Raw genomic sequence first — 19122 nt, forward strand, 5'->3', positions numbered from 1 at the left:
GGAGTACTTAGTTTCTGTAGATGATACAGTTTATCTTCCAATTGACCCCCTTCTCCCTTCAGCAAAATACTGTTTAACCCATTTGATTCACTGCTGGCAAATGAGACAAAAGGCTGTATATAATTTCCCCAAATTTCTGGGTGAGAGTCCAAGCAGGAGTCATTAACAGACTCCTACAACCTTAATTCGGTCTTGCTGCTAATCAGAGCCTGCCAAAAGGTTTGCAGAGGCTCCTTTGCTCTGCCATGAGGGCAGCTTTCTGGAGGGGACAGTTCCTGATGGAATTATGAATTGACTTGGACTCTCAACTCTTCCTGAATCCGGCAGATTCCTGCCTGCATTACTAACAAGTATGTATTTCAGCTGTTGGAAATCCTACATGAAAGCTACTGAGCACAAAATACATTCTAGACAGCACGCTCACCAGTGAGAGCAGTGAGATGCTATAGCAACTTCATAATGACAAAGTTTGCTTATTTTTAACATGTATCCTCAGGGTTCTGGAGCAAACTCTCAGAGCTCCGTAATGCTCGCTCACTCCAGAATGTCTCAAACTGGTTTGTGTGTTTACTTCTGGCTCCTGCTTGCACTTGCTTCTTCAACAGTGAATATCGTAGTCACAGCTTCTTCCTACCTGGGAATTTTGAATCTTTCTGTTTTGCTCCCACTTCTCTTTTTTTCTGTCATGTCACAAGTCCCTGGCTCTCCTCATGTTGTTGAACTCCTCTCTCAAGATTTTTGAAAACTAGCTGTCTGCTCTATCTCTTTGACCAGACTGGTTCTCTTCCTGGTGCACCTCTTTCTTGCTGGTGTTAGTGGATAATTGCATTCTTTCGCTTTTAAGATCTAAATAAACAACCTCTGATTGTTCTTCAGAGCCACGCCTGATGACAGGTCTCTTGTCTCCTGACACAATGACCTTGCCTGGAGTACTTGCAATGCTCATCCTTCATTGCTACTACCACTCATGGGAGACACTAATCCCATGATATGCTCTAAGGTATTTCCCTGTTACTCAAGTATGTTACTCAAACCCAATTACTCAACCCTGGCTATTAAAACACACACACACACACACACACACACACACACACACGTATATATATATATCATGTTACTTTATGGGATTACCCATTTTACTGCCTCTTAACATCTTCTTAACTGAGAACTGTAGGAGTTTTGAGGGCGTAAATCTTTGATCTTTGAGTGAGTTTGATTTGTAAATATAATTTTCTTAAATATCAGATTTAGATTTTCCACATTTATTTCTTACATCATTTAGAACTGTAGCAAGTTTTCAGGACTGAAGTTCATTTTTTTCCTCCCAGAGAACTTCATAAGCACCAGGAGTTTTGGTTTTATGTAATGTAATGGGTTTTTACCTCAGGTAATTTCATTTTCAATATTTTATCTTTACATATAAAACATGGTTAATATTAAAGAGAAGTAAAATTGTAGTGGTGCCTGTATGTATAATTTATATCACCTGTTCTGTTTATTTCCCAGTCAATTTTTTACTACAGTGTTCAGTTTCTGCCTTCAGGCAGTGTGCTAGTACAAATCAAATCTCTGTAGTTTCTACTACGAAACTTTAAAGGGCCTTAAACGTCTTTCCATTTATTGTTTTCTTTCTGCATTTTTATTATTGCTGAAAGAAAACAAAAGCTTATTTAAAATGGTACCTAACTTAGCAAATCTGTAAGAAAAAACACTATCTCTAATTCTTACAAAAAGTAAATAAAAATTAGAGGTTTTTGAAAAGCACTGTTCAGATTTAACTTAGCAAGTAACACTGTCAGGATTATCCATGCTTAGTTAAGATCTGAATAGAAGGGCACATTCTGTCTTGTTCCGTTTGTATGTTTAGTTTTATTTCTTACTGGTATGTCTTCCCATTGCTGGCTCTTCACAAGTTCGTAAGAAGGTTCAGTTAAATCAAATTTTGGAACGGGGAAACCAGGAATGGCATTGTGCAGGTGGAAACCAAATGTCACCAGCCAGCTGTTAACATCTGAAAGAGAATTATTAAAGAAGAGAGAAAGATATTATTATTGTTCTGTATTTTGCATTTATGCTATTTTTACATGGAATAGCTTTTGGCATAGTTGATTTCCTTCTATAACATGAAAGTTATTCAACAATTGTCATTTTGATATGTATGGATTCAGATTTGTGCTACAGCTAGAATAGCAAGTGGATAAAAAAAAGGGGAAGAAAACTTCTATGTAAGAGTTGCACTATGCTTGTTTGAAAGATATTGCAGGCTTCAGTGATTTTGAAGGCCTCAGTGACTTTCAGAACAACTATAGGAGCACAATTAAAGTGAGATTTCCTTCCCAGGTAGCCTAAACTAATTGAGATTTCATGGTCAGGCTGAACATGCTTTAAGTTCCACCATCATCATCAATAGTTTAAAACAAAGCAAAACAGTACTGCAGAGCACATCCTGTCCTTTTCTTATGTATGTGTTACTGTAATGTCTTCAAACTACCCCTGAAATAACACCAAAATGTTCAATTACCTTTTAAATAATTTGGTAGGTATTTTGTGTTGTTCAAGAGAAATCTCCCCCTCTTCAAGATGAAGATGGACTGATGAAATTAAAAGCTAATGAAATGTATTATAGCTGCATCAGTAAGCAGACAGGATGCTAAATTAGCATTAGAGAACATTATTTATAACTTTTATGTTTTGTTAAGAATAAATAGATTAGGGATGCCAACAATTAATTAGTTAACAACTGTTGGGCAAGAATAGGTGCTCTGCCTTGTTTCTGTCTTTCTACCCTGTCCAAATACAAAGCTTAGCAGAAGTTGTCAGGGTGCTCCATATCAAGTCTAAGTTTCCACTAAAGAAAACCCCAAATAAGGGGAACAAGGAACTACATTTTTTTCAAATATTACAAGAATAAAAAATATCTACATTAAAATTATGTTAACCTTTCCAGATAAATTATATGTCTTATGAGGCTCTGCATCTAAAACTACCAGCCAGCCAAATTACTAATTGTAATGACAACCTTATACGAGCAGTGTGTCTGTGCAATCCATACATCAAAGATGTTAAGAAAAGAACTAAAACTGTATTTTGAGGGCAATTTTTGCACTAAGTGCATAATTTTCAATGCCACAAAGAATCTGATTGTAACTGGATCCCCTAAGCACATTCTGCTGAAAGAGGACAGAGCCAACGGTCTGTTATTCTCTTGCTCCCAGGCAGCCCATTAGCAACCCTGTTAATAGCTGCTGTTTGTTAAATTAATGCAAACCCATTTGATTCCCAGGATGCTTTACTGAGTGGTAGTCTCATAAGTAAGTGGTGCTGAGCCCCTCTTGTAATCTGGCACTGCCTATATAAAATAGTTAGGATTATTCATATCTGTTCAAATACAAAAATTCAAACGCAAGTTAGGCATTTTTCAGAAAATTTTGGTGACATGCAGTCATTTTTGTTGTATGTAGAATAACGGAACTCTAGACCCACAAAAAGCATATAGGTTCCCTAAGAACTCAGTTATACAAGAAATGGCACTTTAGCAGCTTTTTGTTGCTAACATTCATATTTCACAGAGGAATTCACATTTTTTTTTTCTTATATGCTGTGCTTCCTTCCCTGCTTCTGGCTATGTACTCATTACTTTGTGCTGGCCCTGCTGAAGCTTATTGGACTTCTCTTTCTCAGGCAATTCACATTAGTAGCCTTACAAAAACCTACCCTGGTAGATATTAACCAACTGCCAGTGAGAATATTCTGCCTTGGTGAGTTAAACTGGTTACAGAAAGACCTCTCACAGTCTCACTTCCTCTTGTCTGGTCTTTCTGGCCCATGAGTATGCACCTTTTACTGCTCAGTAGCCCACAGCTATGAAGAAGCCTGAGTCTAATCCTCCTGTAAGGAGATTCTCATGAACAGTCTTGAGCAGTTCTTACTCCTGTACTTGCTCAAGGAGTCTTATTTTATTTTTTCATTCTATTAGCACTAGGTAATGCATAACAATATTGGAACATAACCTAGGGCTCCTCTTTCCTAATGCCCTGAGATCTCTAGCTGAGGCACCCTGTGTTACAGTTCAGTAAGTATGGGAGGAAGAGATGTATTCCATTGGTACTCCAAAATGTACTTTGGAAAACCAAACCTCTCTGTATACTGAGATGCTCTCATTTATCTTTTTGGTTCAAGAATCTAATATTAAAGCATGGTAAGGACTACGTAGGGCAAAAGGTTTAGGTTTAGTTACCCTGAAAGCTAATGATTGCCTGTGGATCTTAATCCGTTAGGCAGGTACCTAAATCAATGTCCAAAGCTAGATGAGGTATTTTCAAGATCACCCATTTGTTATTTCACAGTTCCTGGTAAGTGTGACTGCTTTAATCATTATCATTGTTAAGTGAAGTGCTTAATGTTTCATCATAAAGAACTTTTCTAAATAGGACATACTTAGGTACCAAAATCGTGAATTCCCACCTAAACTGGATGTCTATAGGTCCAGCACCCCTAAGCTGCAATTAAGTAACCTTCTTTTACCTGTGATATAATCCTTCACATCATGTATTTTGCTGGCTGGGTTGTTATTTCTAAACATGTACAAATTAAAAGGAGCTGGATCCTTCCCAATTCTCTTCCAGATTTCAATATCAGGTGTTGTCCACCGGCCTGCCAGTATGTCATAATCTCTTTCTCCGAAGTGGACTAGCTTCGTTAGTGGGTCGTATAAGCCTCCATGGAATCCGATTACCAGCTGGAAGTCAAGGTTAGAGTCAAAATAGATCTCTCCATAGGCCGTGTATTGAATTTGTTTAAGCATGAGACCATTGCTACTGAAAACAGCCAGTGGTGTCCCGGTGTTGTCTGATGCAATGTAAAACTCATCTCCACTGCTAATTTCCATGGCAAAAAGGTGTCCTTGCAGATCATAATAGAGAGATGTGATTTCAGAACTTGAATGGTTATAAACATGAGTTATCCTGGTTGGGTAAGTAAGGTCTGCATAAAAAAACTGGAGATGCTGTCCAAGGCTAGTTTTAGTGGAAACTCGTCGTCCAAGTCCATCATAACGGTAAATGACCGTCCATCCACTGCCTTTGCTGTAAACTCGAGTAAGAAGGCCCTTTGAACTGTATTCAAAGATTTCAGTACCCCTCTGACGAAGAAAACCATCTTCATCTAATCGGTACTGAACATCACCTAGTCGAGTTATTCTGTCTCTCAGGTCATAGCGAAGTGGTGTCAAACGAGCACTGCTACTGGGGTTGAGCAAGTGGAGGTTGCCATTCAGGTCATAGTTGTATCGCCACATTATTTTTTCGTTCAGATAAACTGTCTGCAGCTGACCATCTACGTCATATTCGTAAGCATATTTTGTGGTGTTGGCAAATGGCCCGATCTTAATTTCTCTTTTTGTCACTCGTCCCATGTTATCATACTGAATTGTAATCCAATACATTAATGACCGAAATATTTCATACTGAATTTCCTTGATGCGGCCATGTGCATCAAAGTGTTTTGTGTAGGTCATTACAGCTGTCGAAATTATCTGGTTAATATCATAATATATAACTCCAAATTTTCCAAATTGTTCAACTTTGCCAGAGATATCATCAAACTGGTAGAGATCAATAGGCAATGGGGTTTCATTGATGACACCCTGCATGCTAGTCACTCTGAAGCTATTGTCATAGCTGTAGTCAAATCGGGCATTTACCATTCCGTCTTCACTAAAGCGGAAAATCTGTCTGTCAATCAATGGGCCAATTTGCCTGTATCTAATGGTGCAGATAAAACCATCGCTTTGGAGGTTTACTGTTTTCAGGACTCCTGCTGTCTCATCATAAGTAAAACTAACTCTTGTACTATCATATAAAATTTCTGAGAGCTTGGTCTGCCGCCTGTACTTGAATAATACTCTTCGGCTTGTCCCCAGGAAAGCAGTTTGAAGGAGCTGCCCTTCTTCATTGTAGTCCATTATAACAGAGGCATTACTTTCTGGGGGGTTGTATATATTCCGGTAATAGCCAATGGAGCGGATAGTCTGCATGGTATGACGAGCAACACTGGGCATGGTGACAGCAGAAAGCCGATCCAACAAATCATATTCGAAGATATACTGCCGTTGGCTATGAAGCAGAAGAACCATTGACTGAAAACGAAGAACAGATTTTTACCATGTGACAAATGGTGGAGCACCCACCCACACATACACCGATACTATTTCTTCACAAAAATGTGGCATTCCCACTTAAGAAAATTATCTGCTCTTTAATTGAGTTATCCTTGACCTTACATGTTGTTAACACCTCCCTGCCTAATTTACTTGGATGCTTAATTGTAAGGGGTTCTGTAATTAGTAGTTCCACATTCATAATTTGCTACTTGTTATGACTGTATCACTCTTTTATCAAGCACTCACAGCTAAACAGCAGATTGTCAATGGATTCAGATAAGTCATGTTTAATATGGGAAGAAGTAAAACTGTCTTAGAGCCATTAACTCACGAGGAGAACAACATATGGGAGATACAAATTCTTCCCTACAATTAGGGATCATTTTGAAGAATTTGAATAGCCAGAGATCCTTGAATACTGTGTTCTTGTTCTGTAAGCTTTTAAGACATAGGCAAAACAACTGTTTGATTATTCATATCAAAAGGAGCTACTTGGAATTATTCTGACATTTTTCTGATGTGTGGCTATTATGTATCCTAGGTCTTGATTAAATTATGTCTGCAGTGACTAGTAAATAGTATTTTCTGAGCAATGGCTTCAATACAAATATATTTAACCCCAGAAAGAAATGGATTCTTTTTTTTGCATAGCAGGCGTGAGATCTCACAAGGGGGATTTTCACAAATATTTCTAGAGGGAAAGATATCATTCCGGGATATATAATGAAGATTTCTAATCTTCTGCCTCTTGTTTATTTTGATACTACAACATATAGCAAGTACAAATTGACAGCTGTAATTATTTAGACAGAAAAGCGTTTCTTGGTAGGGAAAAAAACAACAGTGAAGAATTTACAAACAAATTATTTTCAACTGACTGCGTTGCAGAGATCTAGTCTCTGTACCTTAGTTTAAGTGTTAAGATAAAAGGTAAATACAGATGCTTCTTGTTAGTTGGTGGCCTGAATAATTTAAACCCACATCAATTCCTAGCAATTAGCTACAGTGTGATTACGTATCTATTTTGTGAAATATTCCCCTAGGAATCACATGTTGATACTTAGAGTAATTGAAAAGTGCTTCTACTACCTATTTTTGCTTTGTAGACAGCAGTCAGATGCTGCAGAGTTTCAGCGTATCAGAAGCATTTTTTAAAATCTGCGTGTTCTTTACCTTTTCCAGATATGTGTAACTCCAAGTTTTCCCATCAGCAAACACTCTAGACACTATCCTTCCCTGTCCATCATACTCTATTTTTTCACTAGTCGTCCCTCGCTGTATGCTGCCTATTTGACCTGTGGATGAATAGGTAACATTGACAGCCATCAGCTTGCTGCTTGGTAGCCACAGAGTGGGGTGCCCTGACGTGTCGTAGGCAATCCTCAGCAGAAATTTACGGTGGTCATCGTAGATCTTTTCTGTCTTTGTGGTTCGATCAAAGTCAACTGAAAGGAGGTTTCTGCCATTAACCTTTTTAAAGTAAACAAAATGACACAATAAATCATGCTGTTCAAACCCCAGCCACCTATTATTCCCACAAAGCTAGCTATTCTTTAAATACAATTTACAGTGATTGATTTGCTGTGTGCGTAAATTATTTTAGCAACTGCTTGATATAACTGTAAGGCACTATATTACCATCTACTTTAGAAGGTGTCATTATATGAAGAGTCTGAATCTGTTGCAGTGTGTTCTTTCTTGATATTTACTCAACTGTTAAGGAAACACTGAAAGATGCGCACCAAAAACTTCTTTAATAAATGGGGCCATTTCAGTGGACAAAGTACTTCTTTTGTAGGCAGCCCGAAGTACATATAGCAAATTATTGTCAGAACGTTCCCAGCAACCACTTGTCCAGTTCATAACATTCACTCTAAGATGGAATCTTAATGTTTCACAGCAAGTATTTTTCAAAACAGTAAATACAAAATTAAGATCTTCAAAAGCATGTTAAATCTTCAAATTAAGATTAAACAGTTTTTAGAACACAGGCTTTCCCCTTCTGGATCAAATGTTAGTTTAATTCAGTATATCATCTGCTGCTGCAACGTATTTAGGTTGCTGAAATCCTTAGTAGAAGATTATGTATTCTGCCTAGTTAACTGACCACTTAAAAGTCATAAATGACTGGAAGACTACTGAACCACTGAAAAGCAGTTATAAATGCTTTGGAATTTATAACTATTTTGATTTGAAATTGAACCTTAGCCTAGATACATTTATGTTGAAAACTGTATTATTTATGTATGTAAACGACAGTGATGGATAGTGGTTTCTATGTAATGCTTTTATACTGAAATCCCTACATTCTTTCAGTGTTCTAAATACGCTTTCAGTTTCATTGAATCAGCTCTCATTTTTGTATTTATGAAAGGAAAACGTCTGGTTTACTTTTCCCACATTGGTATCTTTGCACTTCACTGTTTCCCCCACCTGCATTGAATTGGTTTTCAGCATTCTCACACTAAAGGATTTCTTTGTTCATCTGTAAACCACCTCTGTATCTGCTGTGTCTTTTAAAAGTTACTCCAGCTGGCAGTGAAACACTAGTACTGAAGATTCTTCATCACTGTATTTTGCTAACATATAGGACAAATACACATACAGGTATTTGTATTAGCATTTTTTTTTAAATTCTTTTTCAAGTACTTGATGCATACATTATAAAGAGATGAAGAAAAGACACCTAAATAGCATCCAGAAAACAACAAGACAACAGATATCCTGACCAAAGAAACACCTGGAGGATTTTTGCTTTTGCCAGGGCTGCATGTTCAAAAATCCATGTATCATGGTTGTTGGTACTTATACACTAAGGCTGATAAGCTTCTAAAAGATCAATGTAAATTAGGTTCTTTATTATTGGCATAAACCATATTAAAGTGCTGGTGATATGTTGTAAGCAAATATGGAAAAAAACCCTTACAAATGCTCAGTACTCCTTACATCTGTCTATCTACATTACCTTTCTGTGTTTTACTATGAAATCACTGGCACGACAAAAATCTCCACTATCAATTTAGGAACAAAAGTCAAGTTTTCATGTAAATCATCTAAGTAAGGCACACAAAGTCTAGCAGATGCAGAATAGCTACCTATTTAATGAGCCATCAAATGTTAAATATACTTTGAAAAATTAATGTTACAAGACTGATTCTAGATGTAGGTTAAACTCAACTATGAAGCACTCCCATTCACTTCCTTATTGTCATTTTCTTGGGCTTGTTCATTTTTATGTAGTTTTTGTTTAATTTTTCCAAAATCTAGTATTTGCTCATTTGCCTACATTCACTCTTAAATCTTGCTTAACTCTGCCTTTTATTTCTCAGCCTCTCCCACACATGCCTGCACTCATCTCTCTGTCTCCCTGCCTGTTTTGCTTCCCCGATTTTTTCTTCTCCCTTTCCATCTTCCCTTCTTTATTTCACATTTAATTATGATATTTATTAATTTTCTTGTCTACCTCTCATGCTTAGACACTGAAGTGAGAATGGGCACTTCTGATTTCTGAATTGGCAAAGAGAAAAGAGTGGTTTTATGGTTAAGGCAGATGTCCAAGCAATTGTGGTTAATTTCTTGGCTAAGCACATCTTTCCGGTGTAAATTGCAGCAAAGTACTTAATCTGGCTGTCTCACTGCTGTATCTGCTAAATGGGATAATAACATCCCTTGCCTTCTCACTTTCCATCTGTCTGGTTTGTGTAAGGGCAGGCTACAGGGGAAAGAAAGGAAATTCCTCTTTCTCCAGCCAGACTCTGCTGACAGAGCTCTTGCATTCAGACATGTGATCTTTTGGTGAAATTTTGGCTGTGCTCCCATAATCTTGTAATGCAGATGGCAATTATAGTAACAAGAAGATTTGGTGATATAGCTTCTTTCATTGGACAGTATGGGGCTGGAATAACATGTCAGCTAAAGTACTGCCTTCTACTGAAGCATTTCTTAACAATGGCTCTGCTACCAAAATACTTTTACAGCAAAACTTGAATGTTTTATTATATCTAAGACAGCCATGCTCCAAATACATTTGAAACCTCTGGGTTGCATTAGCATAAAGATAATAATTCAGAAAATTTTAAATTAGCAACACAAAACTGAGTCTCTTGACAGTCCCTACAGATTGTCCTGATTGATGCATGTCAGTAACTTAGGTGTCCATCTATCCTGCTTTGTTTCAATTCCTGTTTTTCTTTCCAGTGAGAAGCATGAAATCTGACTGTGATCCCCTATTAAAAGCAGGAATCTACTGTGCCTTACAGATTGATTCAAAAGGTAATGTGAAAACTGGGGACTTCTGCAGAGCTTGGGGCATGTCAGGTCTCAGGAGGAGGCAGAGCAAACTCTTCCTGTGAGCTCCCTTTTCTGTCTTACCTGCCTACTCTGGATGCATCCCTTGAGACAGAGCTTATACCCATTCCTTTATTTGAGACCCTTGTGAATGAAGGTCTGTTTGGTCTCAATACAAAAAGCTCTTTCACATAGAAGACTGTCAGGACTTCTGTCAAAGGCCAGCCTACACACCAAATATACAGGTTCAGGGACAAAACTAGCTTATTGAACAATTACGATTCGAGTCTGAACAAAAGTAAGATTGATACGATTGTTGAGTTAAGGGAGGGTGACATAATTCCTAATTAATTTATTCATAAAGACTACTAATAGTGTGTAGAACTAATACAAGATAGAAAACCAAGATAGTACCTGAGAGTGTACTTGGTGATTTTAGATACTACATAAATATAAAACGCAGTGAAAGAGTCACAGATATGAGTACATTTACTGGCAATACATTTTGCCACATTTTTTTGTCTACATTTGTCTTCTTTGCAGCAAAATGTTATTGACGTATCTGTAGATGCAAATGATAAGCTCCCTAAGTTGTTCATGTTCTTCTTTCTGTTGTTTTCTTTTTCTATTTTCTTACATCCCTTCCCACCCCCAAGTGACATTTCTCTAATATCTTCCCATGTAAATCAATCTCAAAACAGCTTCCTTTTTTTTTTTTTTTTTTGCTTTGCTGACAAGTTTCTTTCTTTACTTCTTCTTGGAGGCATTTTTCTCTTATTAGCTCATATTCTCCATATGCTACTTCTCTTTGTATATAATTACTACTATTTTATCCTAATCTATAATCTCTCACTTTCCCCTCTGTCTTATTAAATCTTTCCTTCTCTCTGCTGTGCCATTTTTCCTGTTACGTCTTCCAAGTTGCCTGTGACATTTATTTTACCTCCTCTGCACTTGAATGCCAAAATTTTTCTTCGCTTTTGAGAACTGGACTCATGGTGATTTGTTTTACTGCCAAAGCAAATGCCATTCATATGGTTATTTTATTTTCTCTTGGGCTTCTTTCACAAATGAATTGGCAGGTGTATTATCCTACTGTATTATGACGTGCCTATCAACCAGCAGCTACTGTGCACAGTCATTCTTCCTTCTTAAAAAATCCATTCTTCTTGCAGAACTAGTGATAGAGAGGAATATAAGGTGCGTGAGAGCATTCCCTCCTTTCTCATCCCAAATGAAGATACAAAATATTTTAAGATTTAAAATGGCATGTTACCTCTTAGATGTCGAGTGGTCTGACATTACCTTCATTTAATATGTTGCCTAGGCCTTATTTTAAGGAACTGAGTTCAGTTCTAAGAGTGAGACCTCTGATATGGTCTTGAAATGGTTTCCTGGCAACACAATTTTAAATGCTTAATCTATGTTGTCTTTACCAAATGGCTGTCATAAATGATAGTTTGCTTCCTACTTGTATTTTATTAACTACATAGGAAGAAGAAATGCCAACAAAATGGTATAGACATATGTTATAGGAATATTCCTTACACATGCACACACAGTTACACCTTTTCTACAATAAGTAAGTATTAGGGCTGTGCTAACTTAAGGTAGAATAATTTAAAACAAGATTCAAAGTCAGATGTGTGAATTCAGTACCAGAAACAAAAATAGTGAGGGAAAGCAGAAAATTATTCTTTCATCCTGATTCATTCCAATGTTTTTTAGGTTAAAACCAACAGTTTAAAGTCCACAGAAAAGAGCCATTAATAAGGAAAATCAGACAATAAATGAAGTAATAAAATCAAGTGCTTCCTGCCCTACAGTAAGCTTGTCTACAGTAAATATTCTGTGGTTGTTGGATGGCAATACCTACAGGAATGTGTTTAAATTTCCTCTCACATAATGAGAATGCAATAGATACTTTATATGCTTGCATGCTTACCCGGAGCTTTCGGCCAAACACATTGACTTTTCCCTGGGCTTGCTCCTTCCGGAATCGCCACTCCACCAGGTTCTGCCCGTTTTCTCCTGGGAGGGTCATGTTTCTCTTTGCCACTGTTGGATTGGCGGTGCCAGCCAACACATGCGGCTCTGTCTGATAGTGTGAGTCCAGGCCGCTGGCGTACAGGATTCTCAGTGAGCCATCGTAACCAATCTGGTAGCTATTTCTTAACTGATCTGGAAAGGCAAAAAAGAGATGCACAGGTTACTTACATGGGTTCAGAGCCTGCCTTTATCATGCATGCTTTATGAAATATGTTCATGTAACAACTTGACTTCACATGACTGACCCAATGGTAATAAATACCCAGGGTAAGAATGGTAAGAATATCTGTATCACATGAGAGCACAAATGCCTTTGGGATCTATCTTTAAAGTCACTTAAACATTTAAAAAAAGTCCCACCCTCAGAGTATGTCCTTGGAACTGGCACAAAACATATTTTCTGCTATTTCAGTAGGCATTTTTTGCCTAATCCTAAGCATACTATCATAGAGTCATAGAATAGTTAGGCTTGGAAAGCACCTTAAGATCACCTAGTTCCAACCCCCCTGCCATGGGAAGGGACACCTCACACTAAATCATGTCAGCCAAGGCTATGACGACTGACTTTTTCAAGGATGTTGCTGCTGGGATGCCACATGCTATTTTCAAGCTAAAATCTCACCTCGTGCTATTTCTGTACCTTTCCCCCTTTCAATCCATTTCTTTCTCCTTTCCAAAAATCCCTTTTGTTTACAGTACCTTGAACCATTGTATAGAAAGAATCAATTGATGATAAGTTGGAAGTGATGCTGACATCTTCCTCTCTGCTGGATGACTCAATGTCCACTGTAATGGCCCTTTCCATTTCCCCGTGAAGGTTAGTGACAGCTCCGGTTGGGAATGTAACGTTCGTGAGACGGCCTTCACTATCATAGCTTAAAAAAAAAAAAGAAAAGTCCAGAAATGATCCATAGCAGGAACAAATTATTTTCATTTACAAGTAAAATAAATGAACAAAAATACCAGCTACTCATACTGTTAAGGCAGGTTTGCTTTTTTGTGCATGGGATAGGCACAGCAAAGACTTCAAACATGCTTTGAAGTAGTCAAAAGGCTGCTTAACATACAGGAGAGTCAATGGTGATAGCAAGAGCAAACAGATGGATCTTCAGCTCTGCATATTATTCTTTGAAGTGTGACCAGATCCTGCTGCACATCTAATTCACCATTTCAAAGGGAGAATATTTATTGGTGCTAAATTCCATCGCATTCTGTACTGAATTGCTGTTATTGGACTAGATTTTCCTGTTACTGTAGGAATCCTCAAAATTTTTCATAAAAAGGGTATCTTAGGAAGAATGTCTCTTGGGTCTTTCCTATTCAATGATTTTGCAGACCACCTGTCCTCCTGTTCCCGAGTGCTTCACATCCCTTGTATTATTAAGAGAAAGAACCAGGGTAGTATTTAATCTACTTAAGCTGCTTGTAGCTGGACATCAGAACAGCTACCATATATCACTTTCCTATGGATCAGTTTCAGAACTGTGACAAAAAAAGCACAAGATGCTTATTTTTCTGACTCTACTGACATTTCTTTAAACCAACAGCTATATATATCCATTTAGTATGAATAAGCAGATGCAATTTCTGTAATTAAAGTAGACCTACGATGTCTAAATACTGTATTTTCCTGTGCTGTGTTACGTATACTTCATTGGTACAAGATCAGAGACCGTGCTCACATCCAAACATTCACTGTGGTTGCAGTATAGAGAGGTAAAGCATTATGTGAGCTTCAGGTCAGAAAGCTGCTCCAGTACTACAGCCTTGATTTGTCAGCCTAGGTGTTCAGCTGAGGCTCCTGGTATGAAGCATAGGTTGCCTGTACCTGCAACGGAGAGAAACAAGTCTCCAAAGGGTGATTCCAGGCCCACATATGACCTGTTTGCTCTCAGGAGCTTTTCATCACTCTCCTGTAACCACGTAGCGGGAAGCTGAAGGAAGCTTTAGTCTCTTAAAGTAACTAGAACGTGACCCTGCAGGTCTTCACAGTGTGCTAGACATTTCATGCTTACAATTATCACCAAAATTGCTCCTTCTGGGAAAGAAACACAAAAAACCCATATCAACCTAACAAATAAAAAAGCCCCAAGCATATCACTGAGGCTACAGAAACTCCTTTTCTTAAATTGAGAGAATTAATGCCAAACAATTTTAACCCCCGACACACTAACTTTCTCTAAGCAGCATGAGTACAGCACAGCCTTGCTGTAACTGAAAGGATTAGGTTAAGAAATGTTTTTTTTTCCAGTTTGCTTACTCTGTAGATTTGACAGCTTTTTGCATACAGTCATTTCCATCCTTTTAACACAGTTGATTTCCTTTGTTTATATAAGACTTTCACTTAGCAACAGGAAAAAGAAAAGAATGTTTAAAAATCAGAAACCCTACTGCAAGCCAGGGAAATCAAGTGGGAAAACTTACTTATTTTTTGAAGTTAAGTACATTTCAAGATAATGGAGTTTCTTGCAGCGTGTTTCTAGCCCTAATTTTGGCTCTTTTTTTCACATACAGGACTTGGCAAGCCAAGATACTGCATTTATGTGGGTGACCAAAACAAACATACCAACGTTCCTTTTGTATGACTGTGACTGCTAGCCTATTCATGACCTTCAGTCTCATTCCTCAGTTGCATAAACTTGTTTTATTTTCATGCACAGCTTCCCTTTAAACTCCCAGGGGAACGTATATTGTCCAATTAGCGTCCTTTTCTATTTTCCGCTTTATGTTTGAAAATGGTATCAAATTATGTTGTTGGGAATTACTTGCGTCCTTTGATTCCAGTAGCCAAGTGCTGCTCTTTATTTCAAACAATGCTTACTAAAGCCGCAGAAGGTAAATTTCCCTACAGGAAGAACTTTTCACCCTTTGAATTGCAATATTTGTGAGAAATAAATTAGCATATTTCTGAGCATACCAACTGAACTGGAAAATGCTACACATGAGTAGTATTCAGTACACTGTGCAGCTTCACTGCAGTATGCAGCTCTGAACATCGCTATTCTTGTTTTATGCATTCTTGCTTCCATGTTATTATTTTTTGACTCTATGCCCACAGTTCATGAACTGGTTTCTTCTTTCACAAATACATGAAAGCACATCATGAGCCTGAGATAAGCGCCTAATATTATTACAGTGGGGGGAGAGTTCAAAGATCAACAAAAAATCATGCTACACATTCATGTTCTTAAAAACATGACTTTAAAGCTGAAAGAATCTTAAAAGCCATGATTCCTTAGTTCAGGCGTCCTAGTGTAGGAAGAAAATGTGACTGAGATGTGGTTTCTCACACTTTTATAGCCAGGAACAAAAAGAAAGAAAGCAAATAGGTTTTTCTACAATTTACTACATATTCCATTTTATGACAGATTGTAATGTGTGTCCTTCATTTTGTTCACAGCACATTAAATACTATACTTGCTATCTTTTTACTTACAATCAAAGTCTTATCAATGCTCAACACAGCAACATCACTCATACCTTTGGGCATTCCTTTGCCATTTTTCTTACTACATTCAAATATCCTTGCATTCTGCTACCAAGGTGAATTTATTCATCCGAGACTGTCAGGTTTAGACTGAGAGATTTCTTTTATCTGCCTAGTGTTCTAATATTGAAATTGCCCTAAAAAGAGTGAGATCTAAAGTCTAGAGGGCGAGTGCCTATTTTTGGCATTTCACAGCCTCTTTGATCTTTTCATCTAAACACAAGCTCAGGCACACATGTTGCTGTGGAGCCCTCTGATCTTTCTCCTGTGCCAGGCTCCATTGCAAAGCCATTCAAACAACCTCTTCAATTCCTTAAAAGCAAGTCTCACATAAACTTTTCAAGAATCTGAAACAGGAACTTTCTTACTGGGTGTGACTTCATGTGCATTAATCCCATCAACTCATTTCTGTTTTCATTAATGGAACAATCTTTATATTTGGTCAGTAACTACAGAGGACAGCAGCAGGGGCAGCTGCCACTGCTGCTAGCTGAAGTTTCCCTTAGATCCAGTTCTTTTTCTTCAGGATGATCTGCTACAGCAGCTGGTTTTCCAATTCTGCGGTGAGAATTTCTCAGAGATATAATCAGCTTCCCAGATTCTTGACCTTTTGCTCTTCACCTACTGGAAGTATCTCTTCCATTGTTCATCTCCTTTAGTTTTAATTACATTCCTTCCCAGACCATTTTCTGTTCTAGTCTATGTAGGACACTTCACTTTGCAGTGATAACTTCCTGGTAAGCCTTGTCACAGATGGAAATGCCCTACTTACTTACTTTATTCCTTGTTCCTCATGTGCATTGTATCTTAGTCTGGAGCACAGTTATCTCAACCCAACTTGAAGAGCATTATTAACGTCTTACATCAGAAGATACTTCAACATAAAATAGGGAGTTATAGAAATGAGGTATATAGTAAAGGTTGCTGCTAATGCCAATTGCTGAGTTACAATCCATGCTGCTTTTCCCCAGACCTCTGCAGCACACTCAGTACAAAACCAAAATAAATTCAGTAATAGTAGGGTTTTTTGCTATTGTAAACATGTCAGGTTGAAGAGCAAGGCAGGCCTGTTCCTACACATTTCAGGTAACAAGACATACTGTGCAAATGTGTATTATGTATTTCTTTAAAAACTGGTTACAGATATTACTGCTAGTTGGGATACTGTAATAGAGAAATGAGGCATGAATGCTTTTCATAATATAGACATGTATAATTTTGACAGCAAAATGAAAAGTACTGTTACATTCTTATTCAACACACATTTGACATTTCCTCTATACATCTCAAGTTATCAATAGTGCCTAAAATTTGATGGAACATTACCCTACTTGTTTCAAACTACCCATTTAAAGCTCTACATGGCAAGATGCTGCTTCTTGTCAGGTGAGAACAGAAGGCTCAAAGATGACTTTCAGAAGTGCAGTGTGCTGTTGTTTTAGGTGTGTATTCATTATGTTGACACATACTAAAAAATCTGTCCTAACCTGTCAATGAAATGTCTCCTTCAGCTTGTTGAGGCCATTAAGTTCACATTTACATAAAGGACAATTGTCTTTAACATTAAAGACTGTTGGTTTGCAAATATGTTCTTTCACTTGTATTCAATGACCTGTAGCATACTTCAAGTTTAGCTACTCCCAAATAGTGAATTAACAGTTGGAAAACAACGGTAAAGAGAAGCCACCTTGTCAAGGAAACACTGCATTGCTAAACCAGTAACAAAATAGTTACCTTGCTGATCAAAAGGAAACAAAGCCATAGTTTATATCCCATCCTTTTTTATTATGATTTTGTCACCCATATGGAGCTCTCCTGTCCTCCACTGATTTAAAACAGTACATGGCAAGTTACCGGGAGCTCTAGTTCTGACCATTTTTAACTATTAGGGGGGTTGCTGAAGGAGAGGCAAAGATTCTCAACTTCAGCATAACAAAATTTGTTAACTTTTCTGCTTTCCTGCATTTCTGAGTTGCCTTCCTCATTTTGATGGGCTTTTTTGCTTTTGATTTGTCTGGAGAGTGACGGAATGAGCCTTCTAATAATGACAGAAGTGAAAATAATCTACAGATGCATGGGCAAACAAATTATTTCTCCTTTCATTTTTGGCATTTCTTCTTTAGTCTCATTGAGATACACACTTCACTTCAGTGGGTTCATAACTACTCGTGTATGACCTGCCTTTTAAAAAATAATATTAATTGAAATACTATATGCACTTACTTACTCCTTTAATTCCACACAATCTACTTGACATCACCTTGATTGTGAACTCACAGTGCAAATGTATCAGGAAACCCAAAATATCAAACTGTAACTTTCTTCTGAGGTACAACAGATGTATTTTTTAAAAATGGAATCATAAACAATATGAGAGATGTATGTCTTGCTAGTATTTTGTTTGCTTAAGAAGAAGGAAGCAAATGTGTCATAAATGACAACTTGATGTATGTTAGTAGGTTTGTAAATTATGACAAGTGGGTTTTATTTACTATTGTATAAAAGGAGTAGCAGTTTTTCTTTGTTCTTATCTGAAATATTGTTAAGCATGAGAAAAAAAATCTATATGCTTTTGAATGTTACAGAATTTTAAATATATTAAAAGAAAAAGCTTCCTTTCTTTCTTTCCCTTCCTGTTCTAATCCTTTTCCCCCTCCTTCTCCTTTTCCCTTTTCCTTTCTGTTGTGCCTAGCTCTAAGAACACAGTGGATGAATAGGAATTACAGAAAATAGGTCCAGGAATAAGCTGAAGTTAACTGCAGCTCAAATCAAGTTCTGTATAGGAATTCACCTATTTACTTGGTTTTTTTTTTTTTTTTAATGGAATTTGGGCAGAAAACATAAATTCACAAAACCACAGAGGCTGGAAGGACATTAAAATTATCGGTATCAGCTAAATTTCTCTGTCCTGCTCAATCAAGTGTCAGACAACTCCAGCTTAAATTCAAACAGCTGGTATACTTTTCCTGTTGCTTTATCTGATGGCTGCTTTCCATGGGGAAAGGGTCTTTATCCCATTTTCATCTGGGAAACTTTTACGCAACTGTTTGCACAGCTGGCTAAATAATTCAGGTAATGGTCTTTTATCTCAGCAATGTGGTCAGGACAGATTTTTCAGCCCAGGTTTAATGAAGAGATT

The 19122-nt window shown here is 37.5% G+C and overlaps 1 protein-coding gene across 6 annotated transcripts in view; it reads right to left on the reverse strand.

Annotated features, from left to right (window-relative positions):
* Positions 1-19122, reverse strand: part of TENM3 (teneurin transmembrane protein 3) — a 1300329-nt gene that overhangs the window by 4970 nt on the left and 1276237 nt on the right. For all 6 annotated transcript variants that reach the window (XM_061372205.1, XM_061372214.1, XM_061372239.1 and 3 more), the window contains 5 exons: positions 13196-13371; positions 12393-12628; positions 7334-7630; positions 4525-6136; positions 1881-2011 (listed from right to left, as the gene is read on the reverse strand). In XM_061372205.1, coding sequence (XP_061228189.1) covers positions 1881-2011; positions 4525-6136; positions 7334-7630; positions 12393-12628; positions 13196-13371 — 2452 coding nt within the window. The remainder of the gene's footprint in view (positions 1-1880; positions 2012-4524; positions 6137-7333; positions 7631-12392; positions 12629-13195; positions 13372-19122) is intronic.

Source organism: Neopsephotus bourkii, unplaced genomic scaffold, assembly GCF_033783945.1.
Source record: "Neopsephotus bourkii isolate Nb327-2 ecotype Australia unplaced genomic scaffold, CSIRO-AGI_Nbou_v1 NB_168, whole genome shotgun sequence".
NCBI lineage: Eukaryota > Metazoa > Chordata > Aves > Psittaciformes > Psittacidae > Neopsephotus > Neopsephotus bourkii.